We start from the raw sequence: 26,703 nt of genomic DNA, 5'->3' as shown, positions 1-26,703 counted from the left end.
GTTGCTCACTGGCTTGGCTCTGGCCAGTGGCAGGTCCCTTTGGAGCTGGTTGAAACTGGCCCTTTTCTAACATGGGGCAGCTGCTGGATTCTTCTCACAGAGGCCACCCCTGCAGTCCGCCGCTACCAAAACCTTGCCACTTAAACCCAATAAAGTATTCTACTCATGTTTGTTTTTCAGTACTTTCATAATTTCTAGTTCTTCCAAACATACGAGGCTCGTATTAAACAGGTATTTTAAAACATGAAATGTCATGGTTCTGCATGTATCTGTCTTAAGAAACTGAAAATTAGTGTCCTCCTCTCTGGAAATACATATGCATATCACTGCATCCCCTTTAGATTTTGTAAAGGAAATGTTTTTTAAGGTATCAGGACTCCTCATACCCCAAGAGTTTTGTTACAATGTTGAAAATAAGTAGTGAACTTCTAATAAAGTACTGGTCTGTTTTTTTTTAATTTAAGATTTTATTATTTCTTTATAGCAAGAATTGATTCTTGGTCTCGTATTTGTTTATTTAGGAAACAAGCTGTTTGTGTATTTTTTTTTCTGGTGGCATGTAAATTAGTTTACAGGCAAAAGAGAAAACATTTAGTACTCCCCATTGAAAAAAAGTAAAGGAGATGTAGTGCCATTTAGCTTGGTAATCAAGAAAAGGAAGTGGGGCGAACTGCAGATATTCCAAAGATGGACTAGGGGAATGTCAGAGGTTATGGCTGAGACAGAGCAGGTCTTCGAAGTGCAGTTGGTGGAAAGGTCAAGGATATAAATCCACGTTAATCAAGCTTTTGTATTTCTGCAGTTTATGAGAACAGTGTTCAGCACCCTAGCAGCAGGCCTTTACTTCTTTTCTTTTTTCTTTTTTTTTTTTTTTTTCAAGGTATTTTGAAGTTCAGAATCCTTAGATTCCCTTCATTGTCTTTTAGTTAATTTTGGATATGATCTTTTAGCCTTTGTGTTCTTAAGGTCCACAAAAGTTGGGCTGGATCAGAATAGTAATCAGTGGACTGCTGCTTGAGTATAGTAATCATTCACCTTACATTTTTTTAACAGTTTTTGAACAGTTACTTAAGAAAAAACATGTTGTTCAGTTTATTAAAAATGTTTCCGTTCATTTTACTGTGTTTCTCTGTTGTGTGTATTGTGATATCATGAGAGAAGTGGGAAGTGCATATTTAAGGGATGTTTTGCCTCTCGCTCTATCCCCCAGACTAGGAATACCTTTTTTCTGAAGGATTCTTGGTCTCTTCCAGCTTGCCGTACATAGCCCAGAGCCAGGCTTACTGTTGCAGTTTGTTCTGCTATGTAATTGCATGTACATGTTATGATGGCTGTTTCTAAAGGTATTTTCTACTTTCATGGCAGAAATAACTTCCCACTCTCTTCTCTTTCCCTTGTTGTTCTTCCCTTGTCTCTGCAGAGCTCCTTGCTTTGGTAGGTCTGAGCAACACTGAAGAAAAACAAGCTGAAAGGTCAAGTTTAGGGGAGGGGCAGGGGGGTACATGACTCTAGAAGATGGCAGGTTGTCTGGGATCCAGTTGTCTGGGACTTGATGAGATTTGTCCACCTAGCCTTGGCAGAAGTACTGGAGAAAGAAAAGCAGCAGCAGTATAACTAGGCAAGGGGAGGCAGTGATGTGGCTTCCTTTGTGTCTAAAACAAAAATTGGAAATAATTTTTTTTTCATAGAGGTTTAGGAGGGGACTTCGATTATTTGCTCTAAATAGATGTTATTTTGCTGTTTATTTCCCTCAGTTTTCTTTGACTAGAGTTAATTTTCCTATAATTATATATGATAATTGCTCAGTTGTCCTGTGTAAAGAAGGTATGACCATGGCTGATGACAGTTTTACCTGTACGTAGAAAACATGTTGGGTAGCGTATCTTACAGTTTTATGTTTTCTAGTTATTTTTGTGGGGGCTTTTTTAGATGCCTTCTGAAAGAGAGGGGTGTTTCTGTGCTTGAAAATTTTACATACATGCATTAAATGTATGTGCATGTGATGTGTATTAAAAAATAATATAGTAAAAGCTGAATAAATTGTGTAGATCAAGTCTCTAGTAGCACATTCACTTTTTAAGCCTCATTGATTTCCAAGTCAGCTCTCTATATTTACTTTTATTTGATGCTCATTACTTAAGTACTTCAGTTTCTGTTTTGTTTGGAGGAAAAAGAAAACACCCTTCTGGATAATTTTTCAAATATTTCTTTTGTGAAGTTAATTGTATTTTATTTGCTTCCAGGAAATGGCTCTTGAAGTTAAATGAGGCTGGATAAAACACGTAAATGAAGCAGAAGCTGCTCTGCATGTGTTAGGGCTATATCACCACGAGCACTGCTGATCAGCCAGACTTGGTAACTTGTCATAATGAAGAAAATTAGTCTCAAAACAATTCGCAAGTCCTTTAACTTAAATAAAAGTAAAGATGAAAGTGACTTTGTAGTGGTTCAGCAGCCATCGTTAAGTGAATTTGGAAAAGATGACTCCTTGTTTGGCAGCTGCTATGGTAAAGATTTGGCTAGCTGTGAAGTCAATAGTGAAGATGAAAAAGGAGGTAAAAATAGATCAAAAAGTGAAAGCTTAATGGGTACGTTAAAAAGGAGGCTTTCAGCAAAACAAAAGCAGAAAGGCAAAGGCAGCACACCATCTGTAAGCTCTGCAGATGATGACACCTTTTCTTCCTCATCTGCTCCAATAACCTTCAAAGATGTGCGAGCTCAAAGACCTCTGAGATCCACTTCCCTCCGTAATCACCATTACAGTCCAACTCCGTGGCCCCTTCGACCTACAAATTCAGAAGAGACTTGCATCAAAATGGAAGTCAAAGTCAAGGCTTTGGTCCATTCTTCTAATCCAAGCCCAGCACTGAATGGCGTTCGAAAGGACTTCCATGACTTGCAGTCAGATAACGTGTTCCAGGAACAAAACAATGCATTAAAAAATACAGAATCTCAGAATGGGGACTTGCATCTTCATATTGATGAACATGTGCCTGTAGTTATTGGATTAATGCCTCAGGACTACATTCAGTATACTGTGCCTTTAGATGAGGGAATGTATCCTTTGGAAGGATCACGTAGTTACTGTCTGGATAGTTCCTCACCCATGGAAGTTTCAACTGTTTCTTCTCAAGTGGGGGGAAATTCTTTCCATGAAGAAGAGAGTCAAGTGGATCAGGATGTAGTCGTTGCACCAGACATCTTTGTGGACCAGGCGGTGAATGGTTTGTTGATTGGTACCACAGGAGTCATGTTGCAAAGCCCAAGAGTTAATCACAGCGATGTCCCTCCACTCTCACCTTTGCTACCTCCAATGCAGAATAATCAAATCCAAAGGAACTTTAATGGATTGAATGGCACAGATGCCCATGTGGCTGAAAGTATGCGCTGCCATTTGAATTTTGATCCTAACACTGCCCCTGGAGTTGGAAGAGTTTATGATTCTGTACAGAACAGTGGCCCTATGGTTGTGACAAGTCTAACGGAAGAACTGAAAAAACTTGCAAAACAAGGGTGGTACTGGGGCCCCATTACGCGTTGGGAGGCAGAGGGAAAATTAGCTAATGTGCCTGATGGCTCGTTTCTTGTTCGAGATAGTTCTGATGATCGTTACCTTTTAAGTTTGAGTTTTCGTTCACATGGAAAAAACGCTTCACACTAGAATTGAACATTCAAATGGTAGGTTTAGCTTTTATGAACAACCAGATGTGGAGGGGCATACATCTATAGTTGATTTAATTGAACACTCAATCAGGGACTCTGAAAATGGAGCTTTCTGCTATTCGAGATCCCGATTGCCTGGATCTGCAACTTATCCAGTGAGACTAACAAATCCAGTATCTCGGTTTATGCAGGTGCGTTCTTTACAATACCTGTGTCGTTTTGTAATACGTCAGTACACCAGAATAGACCTGATTCAGAAACTGCCTTTGCCAAACAAAATGAAGGATTATTTACAGGAAAAGCACTACTGAAAGCTTATGGAAATCTTGCATCTTGCACTTTGGGAACAACAACAACAAAAAGAGATTGAATTACAGTTTACAGACTTTCATTATTATCAAAATCTTTTGCTGCCATAACAATTTCATTTTTGTGTGTTAAAGAAAATTAATGCATTTGGATTTATGTTTGTTTTTGGTTTTTTTTGTGTATTTTGGGGGGCTTTTTTTTTTTTGAAAAGAATGATCTCAAGTTTATTTTTAGAAGTGTGAAATAGCTATCTTTCATCAATGTGCAGATTAATCACAATGTGAATGATCAAATTCTCCTTAACTTCCCCCAAGTCCTTTGCTGCTATCCACTGTGATTTTTATGCATTGAAAGCACATTTCATGTGTATTCAACCATAAGTAAAAGTCAAATGAAACTTGTTGAATGGATTTTTTTTTTCTTTAAAATAGCCTGTTTGAAAAAGGTGATCATGGATAAAAACATATTGGTATTCTAAAGAATTTACACCTATGCTAAAAATGATTTCCTAGTATCCTTATTATAAATTTCTATAGAGATATGCCCTAACGTGGAATTTAAAGAGTTGTGGGATAAGGACATGGTTATGCAGCATGTCTTTCAAAAAAAAAAAACCCACAAAACCAACAAAAATAACTACAACAACAACAAAAAAGTAAAACAAAAACACCTTTCTCTTAAGCCTTGTATTGTCTGTACACTACTTTGTGTTTGAGAAGGTTGGTTCAGCTTTCTTATTGTCTCAGTATTTTGTCCTTCTAAAAATGGCCTTTAAAAGAGAAGTCTGTGAGAGTCAGTGCTTCGCACCTGTAAGAAAATTGCAGTATCATTGCAATTGCAGGATCATGTCAAATATTACCTTTTAAAATGCCATCAGTTAAAAAAATGAACACCTGCCAGGTCCTCCCTGTGTCATTTTCCCTCCTGCCTCCCCTTGAGAAGAAGAAGAAGAAGAAAAAGAAGGGAAAATTAAAAAAATAATAATAATAATAAAAGGGAGGGGGAACAAAAACAAAACAAAGAAGTCTGAATTTGTAGGAAGACTCTAGGAATTATTATTATGGAAATACAAATTACTAAGCTATTTCAGGGATTGGGTAAAACTTCTAATAGGAGGATTTCTACAATTTATTCAAAATACTTGGGATTTCAGTATTTTCCATTTTTCTGCATTTTTCTTCTGAAATGCAGCAATACACTAATGTCCTTTGGATCATTTATTCCTTTTGGATCTTCTTTGGGGAGGAAGGAATAGGACTAATGATATTTTGGATGGAAGATGCTTAAAATGAATCTCTAATTCTATTCTCATAGCCTCTGAAATTATGGGAAGAGAGGTTTGGATTGACTGTAGAAAGTGTTTCAGTTAACTGTTGTGAAACATGTTTTGACATATGAAATATTGAAACAATTAAGTAAATGTTTATGATATCTGTCAAAGATTCTGGCATTTGAAAAGCTTACAATTATTCTGACCTTTAGGAAAAAAAAAAAAGCCTTTTAGTTGGGAGTACAGGTAATATTTTCTTCATGCAAGGTTAATCCATATCATTTTTCTGTTTTATTTTTATTTTTATTTTTATTTTTATTTTTTTTCCTCTCCATTATTCTGTCCCTTTTATGATTTACTTGTGAAAGGGGTCATTGCTAACTTGCTACCTGATATGGGAGGGAGGCTTACTCTGCCTCCCTCTGCCCCTGGATTTGTATTTTAGAATGTTATCTTCCCAATCTGTGGTAGGAGCTGCTAGTCAGTAAACATCAGTATAGAAAGGGCTGTTGATACAGCTTTCTTATTTAGGTCATTTGCTTCTCTTTGTTTTTTATTTTCTAGCCTTTTGTCCCCTGAAGTGAGTGTTAGTAACGAATACAGTATTGCTGCAATGTGGTGCAATAGCACTACATTTTGGATTGCCTGAATTGATAGACAAAATTTATATTTTTTTAATTTATTTTTTGACCATAATGTTTAGCAAAAAAAAAAAAAATCAAAGGTAGATAAAGGCTGCCTTTGCTTTTAAGGGAGGGAGAATAAGGATTTCTTCTTTAGTCTGATAAAGTTTTAAACGTAAAAGAAAAAAAAAAGTAGAGCTGTCTATATACATAATTTGTTGGCTCTGCCATTGAGATACATGTATGCAAGTGTGAATTCTGTTTTATTTTTTTTCCTCTATTCACCCCACCCCCCCCCCCGTGAATCAGAATCACAAACTTTATTCAAAAAAGGCACAATAACCTATAGTATGGTACAGTGTTCTGATTCTGTCTGTGGGGAGGAAAATCATTTTTAGAGATTTCAGACTCATACTTGGAAGAAAACCTCTGGCATCTTCTTCACTTTAAAAATTCTTTCCCTGTACAAGCTGGAGGGCCTATGCATTCTACAGAATCTTTGAAAGATTACAGTATATTAAATATTTTCTTTGCTATTTAATACCATTATTGGATGCATTAAACTTATACTATGCCACTCACATTAATTAATTTAGCAGTTACTGCATTGAAACAGAAATATTTGAAGCTATAATATCCCAGTTTTATTGCTGAATTGAAAAACATGTAAGAACACATGCTAAATTTCTTGCCCATGCCTTTACAAATTTGTTTGTTCACTCATTACACGTCAATGCTTTAGAAACTGTAGTTCAGCTATCTAGTTCTTGAATTGCCTTCCTTGCTGTGTTCTTCATTTGTGAACTTAATCAGGTCAACTTAACATTGTCATCTTCCCCACCGCCCCCAATAAAGCTTCCACAAAAGGAACACTTTAAAGTAGTGGAGGCCTAGGATGTGAGAACCATATAGCACTTTGATAAAAATGGTGGTGATATTTCTACTAAGCTTGAAATACTTTAAATCAGTAGTAAGTAGACAAAAATACTTATTTTTACAGATTTCATTATTCAAAATCCCTCCGTATGTTTATACTGAGGTAACTGGCCAGCCAGGAGAAAGAACCCAGAAAAAATGACTTTGAAAGCATTAAGGATACTTACAATTTCTTACAATAATGATTAATATAGAACACAGTAACATTTAGGTATGAGACAATTTAGAAGTATTCAGAGAAAACATAAAAGTTGTGTTGACTTCGGCTTCATAAAAATTAGTGAAATAAAGTGTCCTTGGTAAACAAAAAAGGAAAATAATTGAAGATATTTTGGGAACCTTTGGAAGTAGATACACTAGGAAAAAAGTTAACTGACTATGATCCTTACAGAGTAGAAAAATGACTACTTAATCAGTACAACAGTTTAAGGGTTCAGAAGGTGTGCTTTTTATGCAATTGAATTGTGAAACAATGTTTTTCCACATGAGACTTTGAAATAAAACTTTTTTGAGCATCTGAAATGATTGAAGTTATTGATAACATTTGTTTTACCAATTAATTTGAAAAGTAAAACAACACCTTGTATTTGGACATATAGAAATAAATTTGCACTTTTTTTTTTGTAGGTCAGTGTTATAAACAATTCAAAGTGATTTGTATTCTTTGATCCATTTGAAGGATATAGCACTTCTCCTGCTGTTGACATAGTGAATGCCATCTTTTGATAAAAATGTTTTTCTGTCAGAAGGATCAGAAATGCAATTATTAGTTAAACTCTGTTCTCTGATGAGCTGACTTTACATTTTTTTAAAAGTCAATTTCTTTCTATGAATATTGACTGCTGGGCTAAGTGCAGTAATCTGTGCAGTTTTTTCTTGTGATGCATTTCATCTGTGTGAATACTGGAATTATAACTTTAAAACAGCATACCAGCAATATATGGGCTATGATTGTTCAGAAGTATTTCTCTGTTACTGAACTTTCAATTTCTGAGCTAAGCTATGGATAAATCTCATTTCTTTCAATCTTTTATGACTGCAAAGAATAAAAACTAAAAGCATTCTTTTAAATAAAAAATGGACAAGATGGTAGTTCATAATATTGGAAATGTGGCATCAATGTGTCTGGAAAGCTCTAAATTCTACAAAGACGATGAAAAATTCTTAAAGAATTTTCTGTAACTACATGTTGGGTTAAAGAATTTTTATAGTGATGATGATGGAGTGCCATGAAGTTAATACTTGCAATCGAGATTGCTGTAGTTTACACTTTTCTCTGTTTCAGACCTGGTGTGTGCTATTTGTACTCAGCACGCCACAGAGTGAATTATCCAAAGTCCATTGATTTTAATGTGTTTTGGTTTGTAAACAAAATTATAGTAATTTCTTGCACATTTTTGAAAAATAATTGTATAAGGATTTATGTATCTGCTTATGGATACAGTGTGTAAATAAAAATTTCATTCACAGGAAGATTTGTGGAGTGTTCTATACCTGAATGAAGTTCTAAAACAAACAAAAAAAAACCTGAAAGACAATGTAGAATTTGGGCATCTTACGTATAAATTTAGATTTTATTGGTTATAATTTAAACTGTTTCATATGTTCTTACCCCAGCTGATTGACTTTTCGAAACAAACTATTTCTATATACTAATTGTATTAATGCTTACTTTACAAAGCAAGAAGAAAATTTGCCAGAACACGATTTTTAAAAGATCAGCATGTATAATGTAAGTTAACTTTCTGATGTATTTTTTCTTAAAAAAAAAAAAAAGAGAAAAAACAACAAACAATACAGAATTCATAAAAGAAGTCTCCCTTTCCTCCAGATGTATGTTAAAGGTAATATTGCCTTTCCCTATGTTCTGAATTAGAATATAGTTCTTATTTAGTTCCAAAATAAGAAATAATATGTGGTGTTGATCTTCAAATATTCACTTGATGCTTTTTAGATTTTAAAATTTTATTCTTGGATTTTAAACAAGGAGTGACATTTTAAACTCTGAGAAATAATACAAATAAACCAGAAGATCAAGTGTTAGGAATTTGTATGTTATGAAGGACTTTCACAGTTGCATATACATTTTTAAAACAAACAAAAATACGGTGGTAGCAAGTAATTATTGTTCATATTGTCCACAGCTGATAACATACTTTTTGAGTATTCTGTAACTTAGGTCCTAAACCCAAATCCAGTAATAACCAGTTTTTGCCATCAAAGGGAAGACTGCCTTCTCCTCCTTCTCCCCGGTCTTGGGGCCGATGTTACTAGCTCAGTACAGTGTGTGATTGCTCCTTGTCAAGAAGCTTGTCGGGGTTCTGTTGTCACTCCACATATGCCCTTCTCTAATTTCATTCTACTGTTGACTCCAGTAAATTTGGCAAGAAAGAAATGCATTCTTAAATGTTTCACTGGTAAGTGCTGAAAGGTGAGTAGGAGTTAATTTTACAGCTGCCTAGCATGATCCAAGCAGGGCTGAAATGTTTATAGTTAAGATGCCTGTAATGGTATTTACTTCTGCCTCACGTTCAATCAGCTTAATAGCGGTAAGAGTGAAAGAGAAATGCTAAAACACTGTCAGATACAGAAAACTTGGTGCATTATGTCTGATAATATAACAAGACCCAAAGGCAGAGCTTGGTGGGGCAGGAAGGTGAATTAAGTCATGCTCTGCAATTAAGAGAAGACCTCAGAGATTACAAAGCTGTAGAAATTGAGTAGAAATTCTTAATATTTAGGAAGTAATGTTCTATTACTTCCCTCCAGCACACACAATTTGCTTGCAGTCTATGCCTCAGACCTTCTCCTTTTTTCCCTTTTCAAACTCTAAGCTTCAGACAAGCATTTCAGCATCTCTTGGTGCATTATTAAGCACATATTTGGCTTTCCTGTCAAGTTAGTATCTAATACTTCCTGTCAAAGCAATGCAACACGGAGATAGGATAATGTGGAAAGCAGAGAAAATAATTGTTTGTTTTGAGGTATGACTCAGAAATAGGAAGTGTCCTGCCTCTAGAGTCTGGAGCCTGTGATTGTCTTAGGCCAACTTGTCACATGCTGTGAGTAAACTACTGAATCGCAGACTGCGAGCTTTGAGGATAGTGCTACTGAGGGTTTGGGGTAGGCAGAAATGGGCTTCAAAAACGGATTTAAAGAAAGGAGTAGTTTCTTGCTTAGAATGAGGGTGGAAAGAAGAAATAGATTTGTTTCAATTTCAGTAGGTGAGAAGATGACTAAGCTTGGAAGAATGCAGAGGAAGGATGCGTGCTGGTGTCTGCACTGATCCTGACACTGACAATTCAAGTGTTGTTTGGGCAGCTGTTAAAGGGAAGAGTTACTGGGCAGTGAAAGGAAGAGGACCTGTAGCAAAGGTAGCCCAAGTTCTGTAAAACTAGGGAGCTACTGTCTGACATTATATGTGTGCTAGGTCTCCATCTGTTCTTCAAAACAAAATGCCTAATTCTTTAAACTCTCACTCACAGCACTCTTTAGTTCTAATTTACGTGTCTCTCTGATGTGAAATAATGTTCTTGGCTGAGTCTGCTGCCATAAGGGCAGGATTATTTTAGTTTGGTTGGTTGGTTTTGTTTGTTTTTGTTTTCCTAAAGCAACCCTTGTCAGCTATAGTTATTTAAATAGGAAATCTTTAAATAAATGAAACAATTCAAATATGTTGGTCCAGAATTCTTGATAAAATAGCTAGGGCACCTTTCATCATGTGATCAACATATCTATCTACTACCGACACACGTGTTTTCAACTAAGAGAGAAAGGAAAACACCTTCTGAATTTCTCAGATGATCGTTGGATGCTTGTGTGCTGGATCATGGCTCATCAACCAAAGTGGTGTTATCTGGGCTTGAGATTTTTTGCAGTGCTGCTTGCCCACAGCCCACATTCAACACTCCAGCTTTACCCCAGCTCTCTGCCTCCACCATGTTTTGGAGCTTATATAGATAGTCAAAAAGTTTTTAATGTCTACTTCTACATCCCCAGATCTCTACTGAAAGTATACATTCTATTTTCTTTTAAATATCTTTCTTTCCTCGTTGTCTGCTCCATGTCCCTCAGAGAAGAAAGTAAAAACAACCGTGGAACCATTATTAAATGAAACTCTATCTGTTTTCAACAGTTCCATTTTTCATTCAAGCTAGAAATAAAGTAATGGAAAGTTACCTGAACTGTTTTGTGCCAGTAGTGTTTTGAATCAGTCTTACCATACTGAAACATCTAAAAGTCTGAGTTTCAAGACTTCATTGTGTCACATTTTCTAAGATACTTTTGTAGTTCTCATGAGTGCAGAGTAAAGCTTGGGAAATGTTTAGATTGGAAAACCGAAAGTCTGAAATACATCCCATTAATTTTATTATTTTTTGAATTTCTGACGGGAGGTGGTGGGGACACTGAATAGTACTAACAAAACAAAAAATGAAGTGTTCCTTCTCAGGCTATTGTAGCATGCCAAGCTGAAAACTTCTGTTCAGCTCTGTCAAACAGAGATGATGTCAAGGAAATTCTCTAATAGCAGACAGAAGCATGTAACTCATGTACTTACTGAAAAAACATGAGCAATTGCTGCACAGGATAGATGGCACTGCAGATGTGAGTTCTGATGTGCTTCTGTCTGCTCTGAGAGAGTTCATGGGGTATATGACCTCTAATACAGAATCACAGACTGGCTGAGGTGGGAAGGGACCTCTGGGAGTCATTTGGTCTGACCCCTTTGCAGGGCCTCCTAGAGCCCAAAAGTATACTACACCAAAGTATATGTTCATGATAGACTTGCTCCCTTTTGTCACTTATAGGTGATAATGACAATTTTTTTGTTTGTTTCTTTGAATGAAGGAGTCAAAACCAAAACCAACTGAACAAACAAACAAACAAACAAAAAAACAATTTTTGGAAGAATGCACAGGTTAGAAATTGTTCCTATCTATTTACAGTGGGAACTTTGGTATGATTACAGGTTGTAGAATGAAATTTAATATTGACATTAACATCTTCACACCAGTTAGATGATAGGAAGTACTCATCAAAGAATCATTTTAATTGAGAGCTAATTAACTACAAGTGTGGGTCAATATAATGCTGGAAGTGAAGATAACCTCACCGTCATATTTTGGTACTTAATTTGCTGCATATCCTTGCTTCTTATGAAGGTAATTGAATACTTAAAATGAAAGTCATAGCCTGCCATATTTAGGTTGCTACCTTTTCTCCAACTAATAGTCGTATATAGGAAAATTTTATTTAAATTCTATTTTTCTTCATACTGTTAATTTTGGAAAGCATTTACTTACATGTGGAAAAAAAAAAGTTTCTGTCACTATCACATCTTCAAAAGAATACTGATCTCAATAAATTTTCTAGTATAATAAATCTTAAGTGGAATCCTAGAACAGACAATTTCCTGTGGATAATAATGTGATGTGGGGATCATGAAGCAGAGCATTGGAATATTGGAATGAAAGAATATTTTTCAGAAACAATAAGTGCAGCCATAATGGTTAAAGACTATTTTCTCGCTAACAGTTCAATAATATATTAATGTAGCATATCGCTTTTTTCACAGAATCACAGAATGGTTGAGTTTGGAAGGGACCTCCAGGGATCATCTAGTCCAACCCCCCTACTCAAGCAGGATCACCTAGAGCATATTACACAGGATTGCATCCAGGCGGGTTTTGACTATTTCCAATGAAAGAGACTCCACAACCTCTCTGGGCAGCCTGTTCCAGTACTGTCACCTGAACCGTAAAGAAGTTCTTTCTCATATGGCGATGAAACCTCCTGTAGTTCAATTTATACCCATTATCCCTTGTGCTACCACTGGCCACCACTGAGAAGAGTTTGGCCCCATTCTCTTTACGTTGTCCCTTCAGGTATTTGTAGGGGTTGATAAAATCACCTCTCAATCTCTTCTCTAGGCTAAACAGGCCCAGCTCACTTAGTCTTTCCTCATAAAACAGATGCTCCAATCCCCTAATCATCTTTGTGACTATGCTGGACCCTCTCTAGAAGTTCTATGTCCCTCTTCTACTGAGGAGCCCAGAACTGCACACAGTTTTCTAGGTGTGGCCTCAGAAGAGCTGGGTAGGGGAAGAGGATCACCTCTCTCGATTGGCTGTCCACACTACGCCTGATGCAGGCTAGAATCCCATTGGCCTTCTTGGCCACAAGGGCACACTGTTGGCTCATGGTTAACTTGCTGTCCACCACAACCTTCAGGTTCCTCTCTGCAGAGCTGCTCTCCAGTAGGTCAGCCCCCAGCCTGTACTGGTGCCTGGGGTTGTTCCTCCCCAGGTGCAGGACCCTGCACTTGCCCTTGTTGAACCTTATGAGGTTCCTCTTCACCCAACTCTCCAGCCTGTCCAGGTCCCTCTGAATGGCTGCACGGGTCTCTGGTGTGTTAGCCACTGTGCCAAGCTTTGTATCGTCCGCAAACTTGCTGAGGGTGCACTCTGTCCCTTTATCCAGGTCACTGATGAATAAGTTGAAGAGCACTGGACCCAGTACTGAAGTACTTGAAGAGGGCTTTAAAAAAAGATGGAGAGCAACTTTTTGCTTGGGCAGATAATGACAGGACAAGGGGGAATGGTTTTAAATTAAAAGAGGGGAGATTTAGATAAGATGTTAGGGGGAAACTCTTTATTCAGTGGTGATGCACTGGCACAGGTTGCCCAGAGAAGGTGTGGATGCCCCATCCCTGGAAGTGTTCAAGGCCAGGTTGGATGGGGCTTTGAGCAACCTGATCTAGTGGGAGGTGCCCCTGCCATGGCAGGGGGTTGGAACTGTGTGGTCTTTAAGGTCCCTTTTCAACTCAAACCATTCTGTGACTCTGTGATTCTATGAATAACAATTCGAAGATATCATTGCTTCATACACAAACAAATGTAAGAGTAATATATTATGAAAATGTAAAGCATAATATAATTTTCAATGAATTTGAGGAAGGACACAACAACGTTCATAAAAATTTGTTTCAACTAATTTTTCAGTGAATTAGTTATCCCTCCAAGAACCAATTGCATCTTAATCAATAGAGGCTGATTTTTAGATAGGTAATTGTTCCTAGTTAATACCCAAATTATTTGGTAAATTTATATAGGGATTTAATCATATCAGAATTTAACCTGTGGTGGGGTATAACATTTTTTTCCCAATATTATCAGCTGTGCTACTACAGAAACATGAATGTTACAGTTTGCATGGGCTCAGTTAAAAAAACTGATGTTTGGTTTGGTAGAGATTTACTCTTTTAAAATTGTAGGTAGTATGTTCAATCATTGGAACAGTATTGTGCTTGTAAAACTTGCAATATTTTGTAGTGTGGAATATGTGATGTACAGTGCAGTGCAAGGGAAAAGTAGCTCTGAGCTCCTAGAAGAAAGCCTTGAAGAAATAGCTTTATATATATATAAATATATATATATATGTAGAATTTTAATGTTATATGTTTGCTTTCTTTCAGAAAATGTAATTTTTAAATATAAGGAAACCTAATTGAAGAATGACAATATTTTAAATTGATGATTTTCTCTAAAAAGTTATTATGCATTATGATGCCTGACATTTCTTTAGATCCATACCTACATTGGACGTGTGAGTGCGTAGAGATGTCAGTTCTCTTCAGTGCTGTAACTTTCAATTCTGACACTTCTCTCCACATGCACTTTTCTCAACATGATCATTTACAACCCCATCTCTCCCCAGGCTTTAATCACTCTTTTTAGTGCCATTTTCCCCAGCAGCCCTTGCAGTTTCACTGGCATGCTTGCTCTATGGGATATGCATATTAAGACCTCAATGGGGCTTAAAGATAAACCATGTTCTTTGATCTCTGTCCTTTTATACCAGAAGAAATAACAATATAAATATCATCCAGTATGCTGCTATTGTATATGCCATCAACTGCACCAAGGCTCTCACAGCTGTGTACAGTGACTCTCCGCAATGCCTCTGGGTTAAGTCTTTGGTTTCCACAATGTGCTAATGATTGCTGCTTGACAGCTTGAAGGACGCTACCCTGCAGTTCGAGAGAGCAGCATAAGTATTTGTTTCTAGAAGTCTCTGTAGAATTCTTCCATATACGTGTTAGTGCCTGAGGCTTTTCATGATTTAAGACAGGAGTTCACAAGAGTTGTCATAACAAGAATAAGAATAATATGGCAGAGAAGTGAGCTTCCATTTACAGCCAGTGCTACTAATCACACTCTGCCTGCCCCAAGCGTGACCTGCAATTACTCAGCATCTCTGTGACTAGCCCCATGTTGAAGCAGCATGCAGGTCCCTGGCTGGGGGGAATGAAACTATTTCACCTAACAAACACAGGGTGTGAACTGGGATCATTCATTGTCTTTCCCTTAACAAGATTTAAGGGGTCAAAAGGTGAAAGTAGGTTCAAAACAAACAAATGGAGGAAGTTCTTCATACAGCAGATCTGCAGGTGTGAAGCTATTTGTCAGCAGATCTGGTGGATGCCAAGAATGTAGTCAAGAACATGGTAAGGTCATGCATTAGAAGTACCTCAAGTTTTGCTAAATGCAGAAATGGCTCAGGATGGCTGGAAGGGCCTTTGAAGGAAGCATCGATTGGGTTTTTCCTATTTGTGTTGTCTTTTCCAGAATTTGGCTCTTACTGAACAAATACAGTTTTGAGCTGCGACGATCTTTGGTCTGACCCTATATCTGTGCTTTTGTTCTTACTTTGGGTGGGAGATTATAAATCTTGAAATCCTGTCTAACAGTTCTTCTTTCTATATTTCAGTGTTAGTTTCAGTGTTAGTAGAAATTGTAAGGTTGAGTACATACTTGATCGTTGTGGAAAGTGTTTTTGTTTTTGTTTTTCAAAGAAACATTAAACAGAACAGTAAATAATTTGGCATTTTCAAGACAAAGGATCGCTCCCAGCTGGATCATCTAACAGATTTTTCATGAAGCTCTTCTGTACTATTCTAGTGCAAAGCAAGTGTTAAAATTAATTCTGAATCTGCCTCAGATTCATTCTAGCACTGAGAGCTTTGAAAAACATTATATCCAAGAGAGAGGTTTGTATTCGAACCAACATAAAATCCGTGTAGTATAAATATTTCAGTACATAAGAAGAGCGAGAGGAAATCTGAACTAATGCACTTTCTCCTGTGCTTGCCAAAGCAGTGCTTCCATGAGTGTGTTTAGCTGCACATAAATTCATTAAAATCTCTGTGCATCAGTTTGTACAAGAAAAAATAAAATCCAACCTGGTCATCCTTATGATTGGAGTCATATTGATATATTTATTTCATGTAATATTGTAGGTTTATTTTAGGTTGCAGAGGTAATGAAATTGCTGGGGGTAAATGAAAAAAAAAAATCAAAGGAAGTAAAATGAGAAAAAAAAAATTATCCTTTTGTTTTTATATGCATGTAAAAAAGAGAAGAAATGCCATTGGAGGGGATGGAAACATCTTGGATAAAGATGAACATCAATATTACATTACAGGGATTTTACTTTTTTTTCTTATTGTGTAGCAAAATTTGTCTGACGATCATACTCCCTATGTAAATAATGTTTAAGCCGCATAAGTTGTCATCTGTATATCTTTTAAGACATTTGGTAGCTTACTTCTGGAGGTTTTTCAAAGATTATGTTTTCAAAGACCTATCAGGGAACTACTGTTTTTTTTTTGTTTTTTTTTTTTTTCCCCTCTCCTGTCCTGCATAGACTTAGAAAAGATCAAATGCTCAGCTAATGAATGGATTAATGCTTTTTCTCATTGCTTCATGAGTCCCAGATATTTCCCAATGGAAATATATAAATAGATTTTGATAATGAATAAAGGGAAGATATATTTTAGTCCAAAAGTACTAATGCTGAAGGGCATGTCAAATACTGTAAGTTTTTTTCTTTAGGAAAGAAACTGAAAACCTCCAAGGAGTTTGGCTAGAGATCGTTTTAAATGGTGGGAAGTAATTAAAAGAAATAAGTGCATAATGAGTTATTTTCTAACTCTAAAAGGATATTAGAAGGATCTGAATTTTCTATCTGCAATACTGGGAGATGTAAGAAAATTTGGGGTCTCATGCATTTAAAACTGTAAAAGCTTGTGCATTACCTGATGCATTATTGAGGTTGAAATAGATTGAAAATGTTGCATATTTGGAACTGAACTTGGAGGAAGTATTATAGGAAGAGAAATTAGGTATCTTTTTATAATACAAAAAAAAAAGGTTAAAAAAAATCTCAAATTCTAATTTGAGAGGGCGGATATTGTGAAAATGTGGCAATCAACTGAAATTCTTCCCTTTCTCTAAGGATCGGTTGGAAACAGATGCTTATCCTTTTGATAGCAGGTGATAGTGTTTCATTTTAAGCACAAATTATTTTGAGGGGCTGGGGAAATTAAGAAGAAACAGTATGAACTCAAGCTTTTTTCTCCTCTGCAGACTTTTTACAAGTTTCAATTCTTAGACTTGAAAACATATATACTTTAAATAATCATGAAGCTGTTGGCACACAGCTGGGAGGATGACAAGAAATAGAAAATGCTATATAACATATAGAGGTTATAGATTATTAAAACCTCATCTATCATTAATAGTAAGATAATATACTACTATATCTCATATTTCCTTAATAGTAATGCATGTTTTACTTTGGAACTATAACAACACATTTTGAACCAATCTTAAGCGTTTCCATGTCTGAGGCACTGACCTTTCTTGACATTCTTTTTCCAAATCTTTTACCTTTTTTTTTTTTTCTCACAGACCCACAGTAATAGTAATATAGATGAAATTTTATTACCTCATAAAGTCCTCTGTCTTATTGTATTTCACACAATTCTCTTAAATGCAGTCATTTGCAGGCATAAAGCATGAGGTTGATTAAAAAAAAAGAGCTAGTTTTCACTTTAAAGGACTAGCATCCTATTTTTCTCTCAGCTTCCAAGAAAGAAGAGAACAAGTAGTGGGTCTCTGTTGTCTAGGAGAGGGTTTAATGGCTGCTACCAGCAACCATTTATGCCTTTCCTTTTTTAAAAATCAGGTACAACGTTGCTCGTTCTTCCCTCAGGGGTGATACAAGAAAAGAAAAGAAAAGCTGTGATGAACCTTGCTCTTTCTGTCTGAAAAGAGTTCTGTGGCACAACTGAGGATCTACTACAAGAAGAAAACCTTGTCTTGACAGGACCAACATTTACCTAAACTTATCTATAGCAAACAAAATATAACACTCAAAGTGCTGAGGTTTTAGCTTTTTCTCCCTACCTTGTATATACTTATATATCTGTTTTTAATTCTTAGTGGTAATTCTGGCTGAGCCAAGACTTATGTGACCTTGCACAAATTGTTTAGCTTCTCTGAGCCTCAACTAACCTGGCAGAGCAACTGTACAAAAATGGAAGATCACTGGATAAAACAGATGGGAAAGAAAAATAAATTTCCACAAAACATTATGTTTTGAGGTAATGTGAAGGGAGGTGGTAAAGCAAACAATAGACTGGGTGCAGTCTCCAAACAGATCACCCACTTGACCTACTCAATGTAATAATTCCAAGGAGTTACTGATCCGAAAACATATGACTGTCCATTTCTGTGCATGTATTTATATGCACACACGTTTGACTGAGAGGACACTGAAGAAGTTCAGACAGTTCAAAGGAAAATTTATAGTCTGATATGATGTTGCGAATTACTCTTATGCCATCACAAACAACACAATAACATGTAGACAAATGGTGTGTGTGTGTGAAAATTTATGTAATGATGTATGTGTATGAATAAATAGCTTGAAAGCACGATACGCGCCACTAAAATAGAGTGCACACAGGGGTGTGTTTTACTTCGAATTAATTGAATTTACTTCATTTTTATTTTGTTATAACAAAACTTAATTTTGTTATAAACTCTTGTGTCAAGGCAAGAAAGTGGGGCCTGACATACCTTCTACTGGCAGTTGCATTTGGAAATGTAGCCAAGGTAGCTTACTAGTACAGCTTAAGTTTTGGCTAAATTATATGAAATGCACATTACTTCAAAGATTATTGCTAGAACTCTGTAAATAAGTGGAACTTCTGACTTTCCTTGTAAACTAAATTAGCCAATAATATCTTCTGGGCTCGCATTTCATATTTTAACATTAAGAAAATGCTGTATTCATGAATTCATGACCTGGGAACAAAGCATACTCTCAGATTCTTTTGCATTATATAAATACCAGTACAATTAATTTGAAACATAAATATAGACAAGCAGTTCCACTTGACCTTTCTGGCTAGAAAATCAGAAGCAATTCATGTCATGACAAATATTCTTACTAAAAACTACAACGTTGCTTTAGAAGGCCAGTATAAGCTGCCAAACATTGATGAGGCACTGCAGGGTTCAGACACTGTTGTTAGTCAAGATTTTGGGGGCAATTATGTTTCTGTAGAGGTTGGTAGTTGCTCATCTGTGTATTCTACTCAAGGGAAAAATTTGTTCAGCCATGGACATTGAACTGTTATGGAAATATTTATAGGAAATGAATCAAGCCAAATGTTTTTGCCAAATAAAGAGAAAAGCTAATTTGTCAGAAGGTATAACAAACTACTCGTGTCTGTGTTTTGTTTTGTTTTTTTTTTTTGTTAAATAACATTCCCAGGCTGGTAGATATTGACTTGTTTTAAGGAACTTGTATTTACTAAGAACTTTAAATAGCAAATTACCCTTTTCTTCATATTTCTAGTCTTACTAGTCTCTTGGGTTCAGCCAGCTTTGATTTCTCTACGCCTAAATAGCTTGATGATTTTTCTGGTTGTGGTCTGGAGGTGAAACTCATTTGTTTTAAGATAAGAAAATTATGTCTGTTTTTTCAGTTTCTCTTCATTGTTGAAGAGAAAAATTAGGTAGCCTAAAACAAAACAAAACAAACAAACAAATAAAAAACTACAACCAAGCAACCAAAAAATCTTAGTGAGTCTTGTCCTTTACTAGAAGTTTCGAAGTTTGTCACAGTACTGGCCATAATTGAGACTATAGCTTAGAAATTTTCTTATAAACAAATTATTTTCTAACTGAATTGATTACTTCATATGACAAATTTAGTATGACTTTGGAAAGCAATATGGAGAGAATTCATCTTGATGTCATATTTCTGCTTGCATTGAACTCAAAAGACTTTGGAATAGCACTGAGTATTTTTGTGAATTTCACAATAGAGAGTTTATTATGTAATTTAGCAGCTGGAATAGCTCATGTAGAAAAGAAGCCAATATGATGTGGGCAGGTACTTTAACAGATAATTAGATCATTGTCTATCAGAAGATATGTAGAATCACTCTTCTAATCTGGAGTTGTACTATTCATACAAAGCTGTTGCCCTGACACGGAAGTCAGTTGTGTGTGGCTGGGAATGACTCAGTTTAACCTTTTGTAGTGTACCGAGAGAAATAACTGTTCAACAGCCTGTCTTTGCTGTCTGTCTTTCTTAATCAAATGCAATCAAGCTAGGTGTCTGTTCTGTCTTGCATTACTTTAAGGGCCAAGTGATGCCAGGATCATGATTCTGTCAATCTTAAAGGAAGTTAAAGGGTGAAAATGTCATATTGGTCCAGCACTGAAGTACAAACTTATGGGACTCCTCTGTGAAGCTGATTGGCAGAGAGCCAAATGCTGATACCACACCTTAGGACACTAAAGGTAATATCTTTTAAAAGCAACAACTTCCACCTGACCTTGGGGACTCTGTGGAGGAAGGTAGGGAAATATTTAAAATCATATTTATAAGTACGTTAACTGTTAGCAGTTACTAGCTAAGAAGCCTGGTTTCCACTACTGACACTTGTTTCTGGTGTAGCTAATATCCCAAAGGTAACCTTGAAACCCCAACAAGAGGTTCCGACAGGATTGTCCAGTGAAGCCAAGGTGCTGTTGTGGGGTATTCATCTCCTTCTTTCACCTCTGAAACCATCCATTGGCCCAAAGCCTTGAGCATAATCACTATAAAAGATTGTCGGGTGAATGAATATTTCTACCATCATTTTACTGTGGTAAGCAGTTTCCAGACTTGGATTTTAGTAATGCTGCTATTAATTTAACATCTAAAAATTATTGATTTAATAATATTTGCAAGTACTGTAGCTCTTGATGGTAGTGTACAATTACCAGTTAGTAGAAAACAAAACAAGAATATCCATTTAAATATATTAAGGTGGATATATTTATTAGTGTTATCAGATTTTGCTGATATACAGTCAGTAGATTGGCATATATTATATTTCCTTGTGAAAATGTGACAGCAATACCTTCCTTGTTTGACTTACTCACTTTTTATTTTTGTGTGTGCGTGTGTGTGTGTCTTTCAAATAAGCAATGTCTGGCATGCTTGTTTCTTTACATTAGCTGAGCTTTGAATTTTCAGAAGGATTAATATATACTTTTTCAGCTTTCACGCCTTTGTGCTGTCCTAAGACTCATAAAGCAAGAGGAATTGATAGGTTCAGCATTTTGCTCATGTAACATGGAGAAATCATTTAGAAAAGTGATTTATGGTGTTGCAGTGAAGCAGTTCATAAAGGATAATGTCTTTCTAGTTAGAATTCACATGCTGTTACATAGGAAGGGCTTTGGCATTTGAAGGAAAAAGTCAGCTGTGGTGCCATCAATTTATAACAGGCTATTTGAATGTAAGATAGAGGGAATACCCCATGAAACTTTTTATTTCTGAGAATATTAGCTTCCTTGATAGTTAAACTTAATTACTCATGGAAGATACCATTTGACAATTAGCCATAGATTTGCGACTGTAATGAAGGATGGTTGGAAGAAAAAATGAGGCACTAACCTATACAGCATTTCTGTGTGTGTAGAAGAGGTAATTTATTCACGGATGAGCCTCTAATTCTCCTGTCTTTGACATATTAAGATGACATAAAATGGGAAGGTTGAGACAGGCTTACCTAGTTTATTTCCACTTCAATATTCAGCAACAATAAAATTAGAATATATTTTCTTGTTACCAGCTGACCTGATAGTTTTCAATACACACTAGAATGAAAGCCATTACAGTGGTCCCCAGATATTTAAGTATATTCCCATTACTATTCCACATTCTTTTATTACTAGTTGTGATTTAAATCTCAATTCACTTCTTCTCTCAGTTTAAAATCAGCTGATCCTGATCCTATCCATCAGCTTGACTGATTGTTGAATTTGGGATCCTCTCTGCCTGTGGCTGCTTCTCCTGCCCTGCTGATCATAGGAAGCAGGAAATTACCTGCTGACACACTAATAACACTACCAGTGCTCTCTGCGGAGGAAGAATATTTTCTTTTCCTTTGAAAGTTCACAAATATACCTTCAAAATTTTAAGGTACTGCACTAGCATGGGCTGTAGGATGAAGAGGAGTGGGGCATGGATTAGCAGGTGGGGTGTCAGCTGAAGTGACAGATAAAGAGGGACTTGTTAAAATATTAATGAAATATGTAAGTTCTTCTTTGTGCAGAAGTAGAATAACAAGTCTTAGGGGACAGACCTAAAGCTTTGTGAAGGGTAATTGCGACCAGTCATGGCATTAAGGCGCTGAACTAGACAATGCCCTGTTTGTTAAAGTATGTACAATGAAAAGTCAGAGTAAAACTTTATATCAAAGAGTAGATTAAACCTGTCTCCTTTAGCTTTCTTCTCTTAACTTCTCTGGATGATTATCTCCCTTTACTGTGCCTTTGTGAGGCCCCACTTGGAGTACTGCATCCAGGTCTGGAGCCTCCAGCACAAGAAAGATGTGGACCTGTTAGAGTGAGTCCAGAGGAGGGCCACAAAGATGATCAAGGGGCTGGAGCACCTATCCTACACAGAAAGACTGAGAGAGTTTGGGCTGTTCAGCCTACAGAAAAGAAGGTTCTGGAGGGACCTCATTAATTTCCTCTTAAAAGGAGGGACCAACCTTAATTTCCTTTTATAACGAAGTTACCCATCTAGTTGATGAAGGGAAGCCAGCTGATGTATTTTTATTTATTTATTTATTTATTTATTTTTAATTTCAGCAAAGCTTTTGGTACCAGCTCTCACAGCATACTTCTAGACAAAATGTCCAGCATACAGCTAGGCAAACACATAATATGATGCATGAACAAGTGGCTGACTGGTTGAGCTCAAAGGTTATAGTGGCGTTCCCTGGGGCCATTTTAGGGCCAGTTCTCTTCAATGATCTTTATACATGATCTGGACGCAGGACTTGAATGCATACTAATTAAGTTTGCAGATGATACTAAGTTAGGAGAAGCTGTTGATTCTCTTGAGAATAGAGAGACCTTGCAGAGAGATCCTGACAAATTAGAGTACTAGGTGATCACCAATTGTATGGCATTTAACAAGAACATGTGCCAGATTCTGCATCTGGGACAAGGCAACCCTGGATTTATGTACAGACTGGGGAATGGGCAGCTGGAGAGCAGGCCTACAGAAAAGTATGTGGGTGTTTCTAGTCAATAGGAAATTGAATACGAGTCAGCAATGTGCCTGGACAGCCAAAATGGCCAACCATACCCTGGAGTGCATCAAGCACAGCATTGTTAGCCAGTCAAGGGAAGGGATTGTCCCACTCTGCTCTGTGCTGGTGCAGCCTCACCTCGAGTGCTTTGTGCAGGTTTGGGCACTACGGTATAAGGACAAAACTGTTAGACAGTGTCCAAAGGAGGGCTATGAAGATGGTAAAAGGACTGGAGAGGAAGACACATGAAGAGTGGCTGAGGTCCCTTGCATTGTTCATCCCAGAGCAGAGCAGGCTGAGGGGAGGCCTCATGGTGGCCTGCAGCTCCCTCACGAGGGGAGCGGAGGGGCAGGCGCTGAGCTCTGTTCTCTGAGGACAGCGACAAGACCCGAGAGAACGGCATGGGGCTGGGACAGGGGAGGGTCAGGCTAGGTGTTAGGAAAAGGTTCTTCACTCAGAGGGTTGTCGGGCACTGGGACAGGCTCCCCAGGTCATGGCACTGAGCTGCTGGAGTTCAAGAAACATTTGAACAATGCTCTCGGACTCATGGTCTGATTTTTGGGTGGTCCTGTGTGGAGCCAGTAGTTAGAGTTAGTGATTAGTATTTCTTGGGAGTTTTATATATCTTCTATTTTCAAGGAATACAGAGGGATAAGAGAAGAACTGCTCAGCTGGAAGGAAATTAGTTGGCTGTGAGTTAGTTTAGTTTTGTTTGCTGCTAACATTTTTTTTTCTAAGTAAAGATAAAATTCGGGGGGGGGGGGGGGGGAGTGAATTCTAGTTCTTTCAAGCATAGCTCTGACAGATATGTTTTTGGGAGATCTCTCTCCTCTCTTCCTTTTCCTCTGCTTACTTGTCACATCAACCACCATGGTAAGTGCTGTCATGTATATGTACCTGGTATTGGTGACCTGAGGAGAGCAGCAAATGGTTCTGTGCCAAAAGTCCTGCAGTTACAGCAAACTGCATATTTTATCATTGTTCTTCATGATATCACATTCTGTTTAGTGTGGTTACTGATAAAATGGAAATAATACTAAAGCCCTATTGTTTCTCTGATCATAGAGTCACAGAATCATGGAATGGTTTGGATTGGAAGGGATGTTAAAGATCAGCTAGTTCCAAGCCCTGTCATGGGCAGGAATACCTTCCACTAGATCAGGCTGCCCTGATGTAGGATTTTGCCTGGTATTAGTAGCTGCTGTGGTATTCAGTACTCTGCAAAGTAATTTGATAGTTTGGGTTATTTTTGGAGTTTCCTCACTGCCTGGGGTAGCTGGATCTTGGGATCACTCAGGTGCTACTAAGTACATATGGTTCCACAACAGTGAATTTGCCTAAGCATGGTAGGAGATGTGAAATGGTCTAGTTTGCAGCATTGAGATCAAAATTTATAAATCACCTTGGGATGAAAAAATTGAGGCAAACTGGTGCCTGGTTAGGATCCTTGGGATGTGATGGTCACAGGAGATGAAGACTCTGGGAGACAGAAGGCATTGCTCTGCCACTGGTATGCTTGTGAGCTTGAAAACCAAATCTATTTTGAGAACCAGTTGTAATTAACTCTCAGTTTTCTGGGTAGTGGAGGATTTTGGTACCCAAGAGAAAAGCACGGTTAACACAAAGCTATGCAAATGAAGTTTAGAAAATACAATGCCTGTGCAAAGTCCATGAAGTTCACTGCCATGTGCATGAAGTTTTACTATTTTCAGACCTGAGCTGATTTGTGTTAACTGTAACCTGAATTATTGGGAATGTCTACTTCCAAAGATATAAAGATGTACCAGGATAGATCTAAATCTATGATTTTTCAAAAATGTGATATGATGGCACTTCTGGATGCCAAAAAAAACCTGGAGGAATGTCCAGAGTCCTTAAATTCCATATGGGCAGAAGAAGAGGACACATCTGAGGAAACTCAAATATGTCATAGCCTGGTATCTTCTGGAATGAAAAAGAGAATCAATTGAGTTTATTTGTATCTGTGGCCACATAGTCAAAACCAGGACCTTGTCCAAGAGCTTAAGGAAGTTAAACAATTTTAAAAGTACAGTTCCATGCTTTAGAACACTTTTACCTCTTCAAGGTGTAAGCCATAATTCTGTGCATGAAAATGAACAAACAAGTCCTCAGCAAAATTAAAATGAAACTTCCTAGTCTTTTTTTTTAACAGAAACTGATGTTGAACAATGTGATGAATTCGGAGCACATAATTCATTTTCATACACTCCAAGCACATAATTCATTTTCAAGTGTCTTCTTTTAGATCCTATTGAGTTATGGATTACTGAGCTTAAGTCACGAATTACAAAATTAATCACTTATTAATTACTTCTGTGAAGCATGTTACACACAATTCCTTTTGAAATTATGTAGCCTTAAGATAAGAGAGACTTATACATGTGTTGATAAGCCCTAGAAGCAATAGTTTTCAGTCAATAGGAGGTTTCCTGAAATGATGAGTGATTGATAGGAAAAAATGCTATATATTTTTGCTATTTAAACTATATCTAAGATACAAACACAACTAGCCTTTTGGCACAAACTTAGTTAAAGGTTATTTTACTAAAAATGTCATTTATCATGCTGTTATTTTCTTCCCCTGCAATTATTCTTTAGAAACTTTCCTTATATGAGAAATCATGATATGCATATCCATGAGTCAGTGGAATTTCGCAACAATACACCTGATGGGTATTGCCATACTTAGGATTTTAATACTTGTATGGACAGTTCAAATCCAACCTACCTCTTTTAACTTAAATTACACACTTATTACTAAATCTTCCTAGGATTAGCATCTCTGAAAAATTTGCTCTTAGATTTGTCTTAATGTCATCTTTGCTCACAGAAATTTGTAGAAGGGATGGTATCTCAGCAGAGGAGCAAAAACCAGATGATAAAAGAGGCTGGCTGTATTTTCAGGAATTCTGAATCTCGCACATATTTTAGAGTGGAAGACATTCAGAATATAAAAATATTTTATGTCACTCTTCTCCAAATGAAATTTGTCATCATCTCATGTTGAAATTTAGTTTGGCACTATTTTGAAAATAGAGTGAATAACACATTCAATTAAATATTTAGGGAAGTATCCTTTTTTCAACCATCCTCAAATAACTGGGATAAATAGGCACTTTGGATTAATGTACAATGAAATGTAGTCAACGATAATGTTCATTATTGAGGGTTACTCTCATTGTAGAAGTCAATGATATTTTCAGAAAACCTAACAAACCTTAGCCAGAAGTTATCAGGAATACCATTCAGAAACAGGGGGTAGCTTCCTTTACCATCTATTCTTCCAATTTCTTTGGATGACTCCACTAGACTTATTCTTGAGAGTTTTGTTTTGAAGGCTACTAACATGGGGAATTATAACTGAAGCAGCCATGTCACATATTTGTTATATGTTATCATGATTCTTTTATAAGTAGTTAATTGCTGTA

General features: G+C 36.8%; 1 protein-coding gene across 1 annotated transcript in view; it reads left to right on the top strand.

The window, feature by feature from the left end:
• Window positions 1–5,965, top strand: part of SOCS6 (suppressor of cytokine signaling 6) — a 29,036-nt gene extending 23,071 nt beyond the window's left edge. Inside the window, 2 exon segments of the mRNA XM_035550568.2 lie at window positions 2,244–3,643; window positions 3,645–5,965. Coding sequence (XP_035406461.1) covers window positions 2,369–3,643; window positions 3,645–3,974 — 1,605 coding nt within the window. The 5' untranslated portion in view covers window positions 2,244–2,368 and the 3' untranslated portion in view covers window positions 3,975–5,965.
• The last annotated feature ends 20,738 nt before the right edge of the window (window positions 5,966–26,703 follow it).

The sequence above is a fragment of the Cygnus atratus genome, chromosome 2 (assembly GCF_013377495.2).
Source record: "Cygnus atratus isolate AKBS03 ecotype Queensland, Australia chromosome 2, CAtr_DNAZoo_HiC_assembly, whole genome shotgun sequence".
Lineage (NCBI taxonomy): Eukaryota > Metazoa > Chordata > Aves > Anseriformes > Anatidae > Cygnus > Cygnus atratus.
The sequence above is the reverse complement of the archived record's forward strand: the minus strand, read 5'-3'. Positions and strand labels throughout refer to the sequence as shown.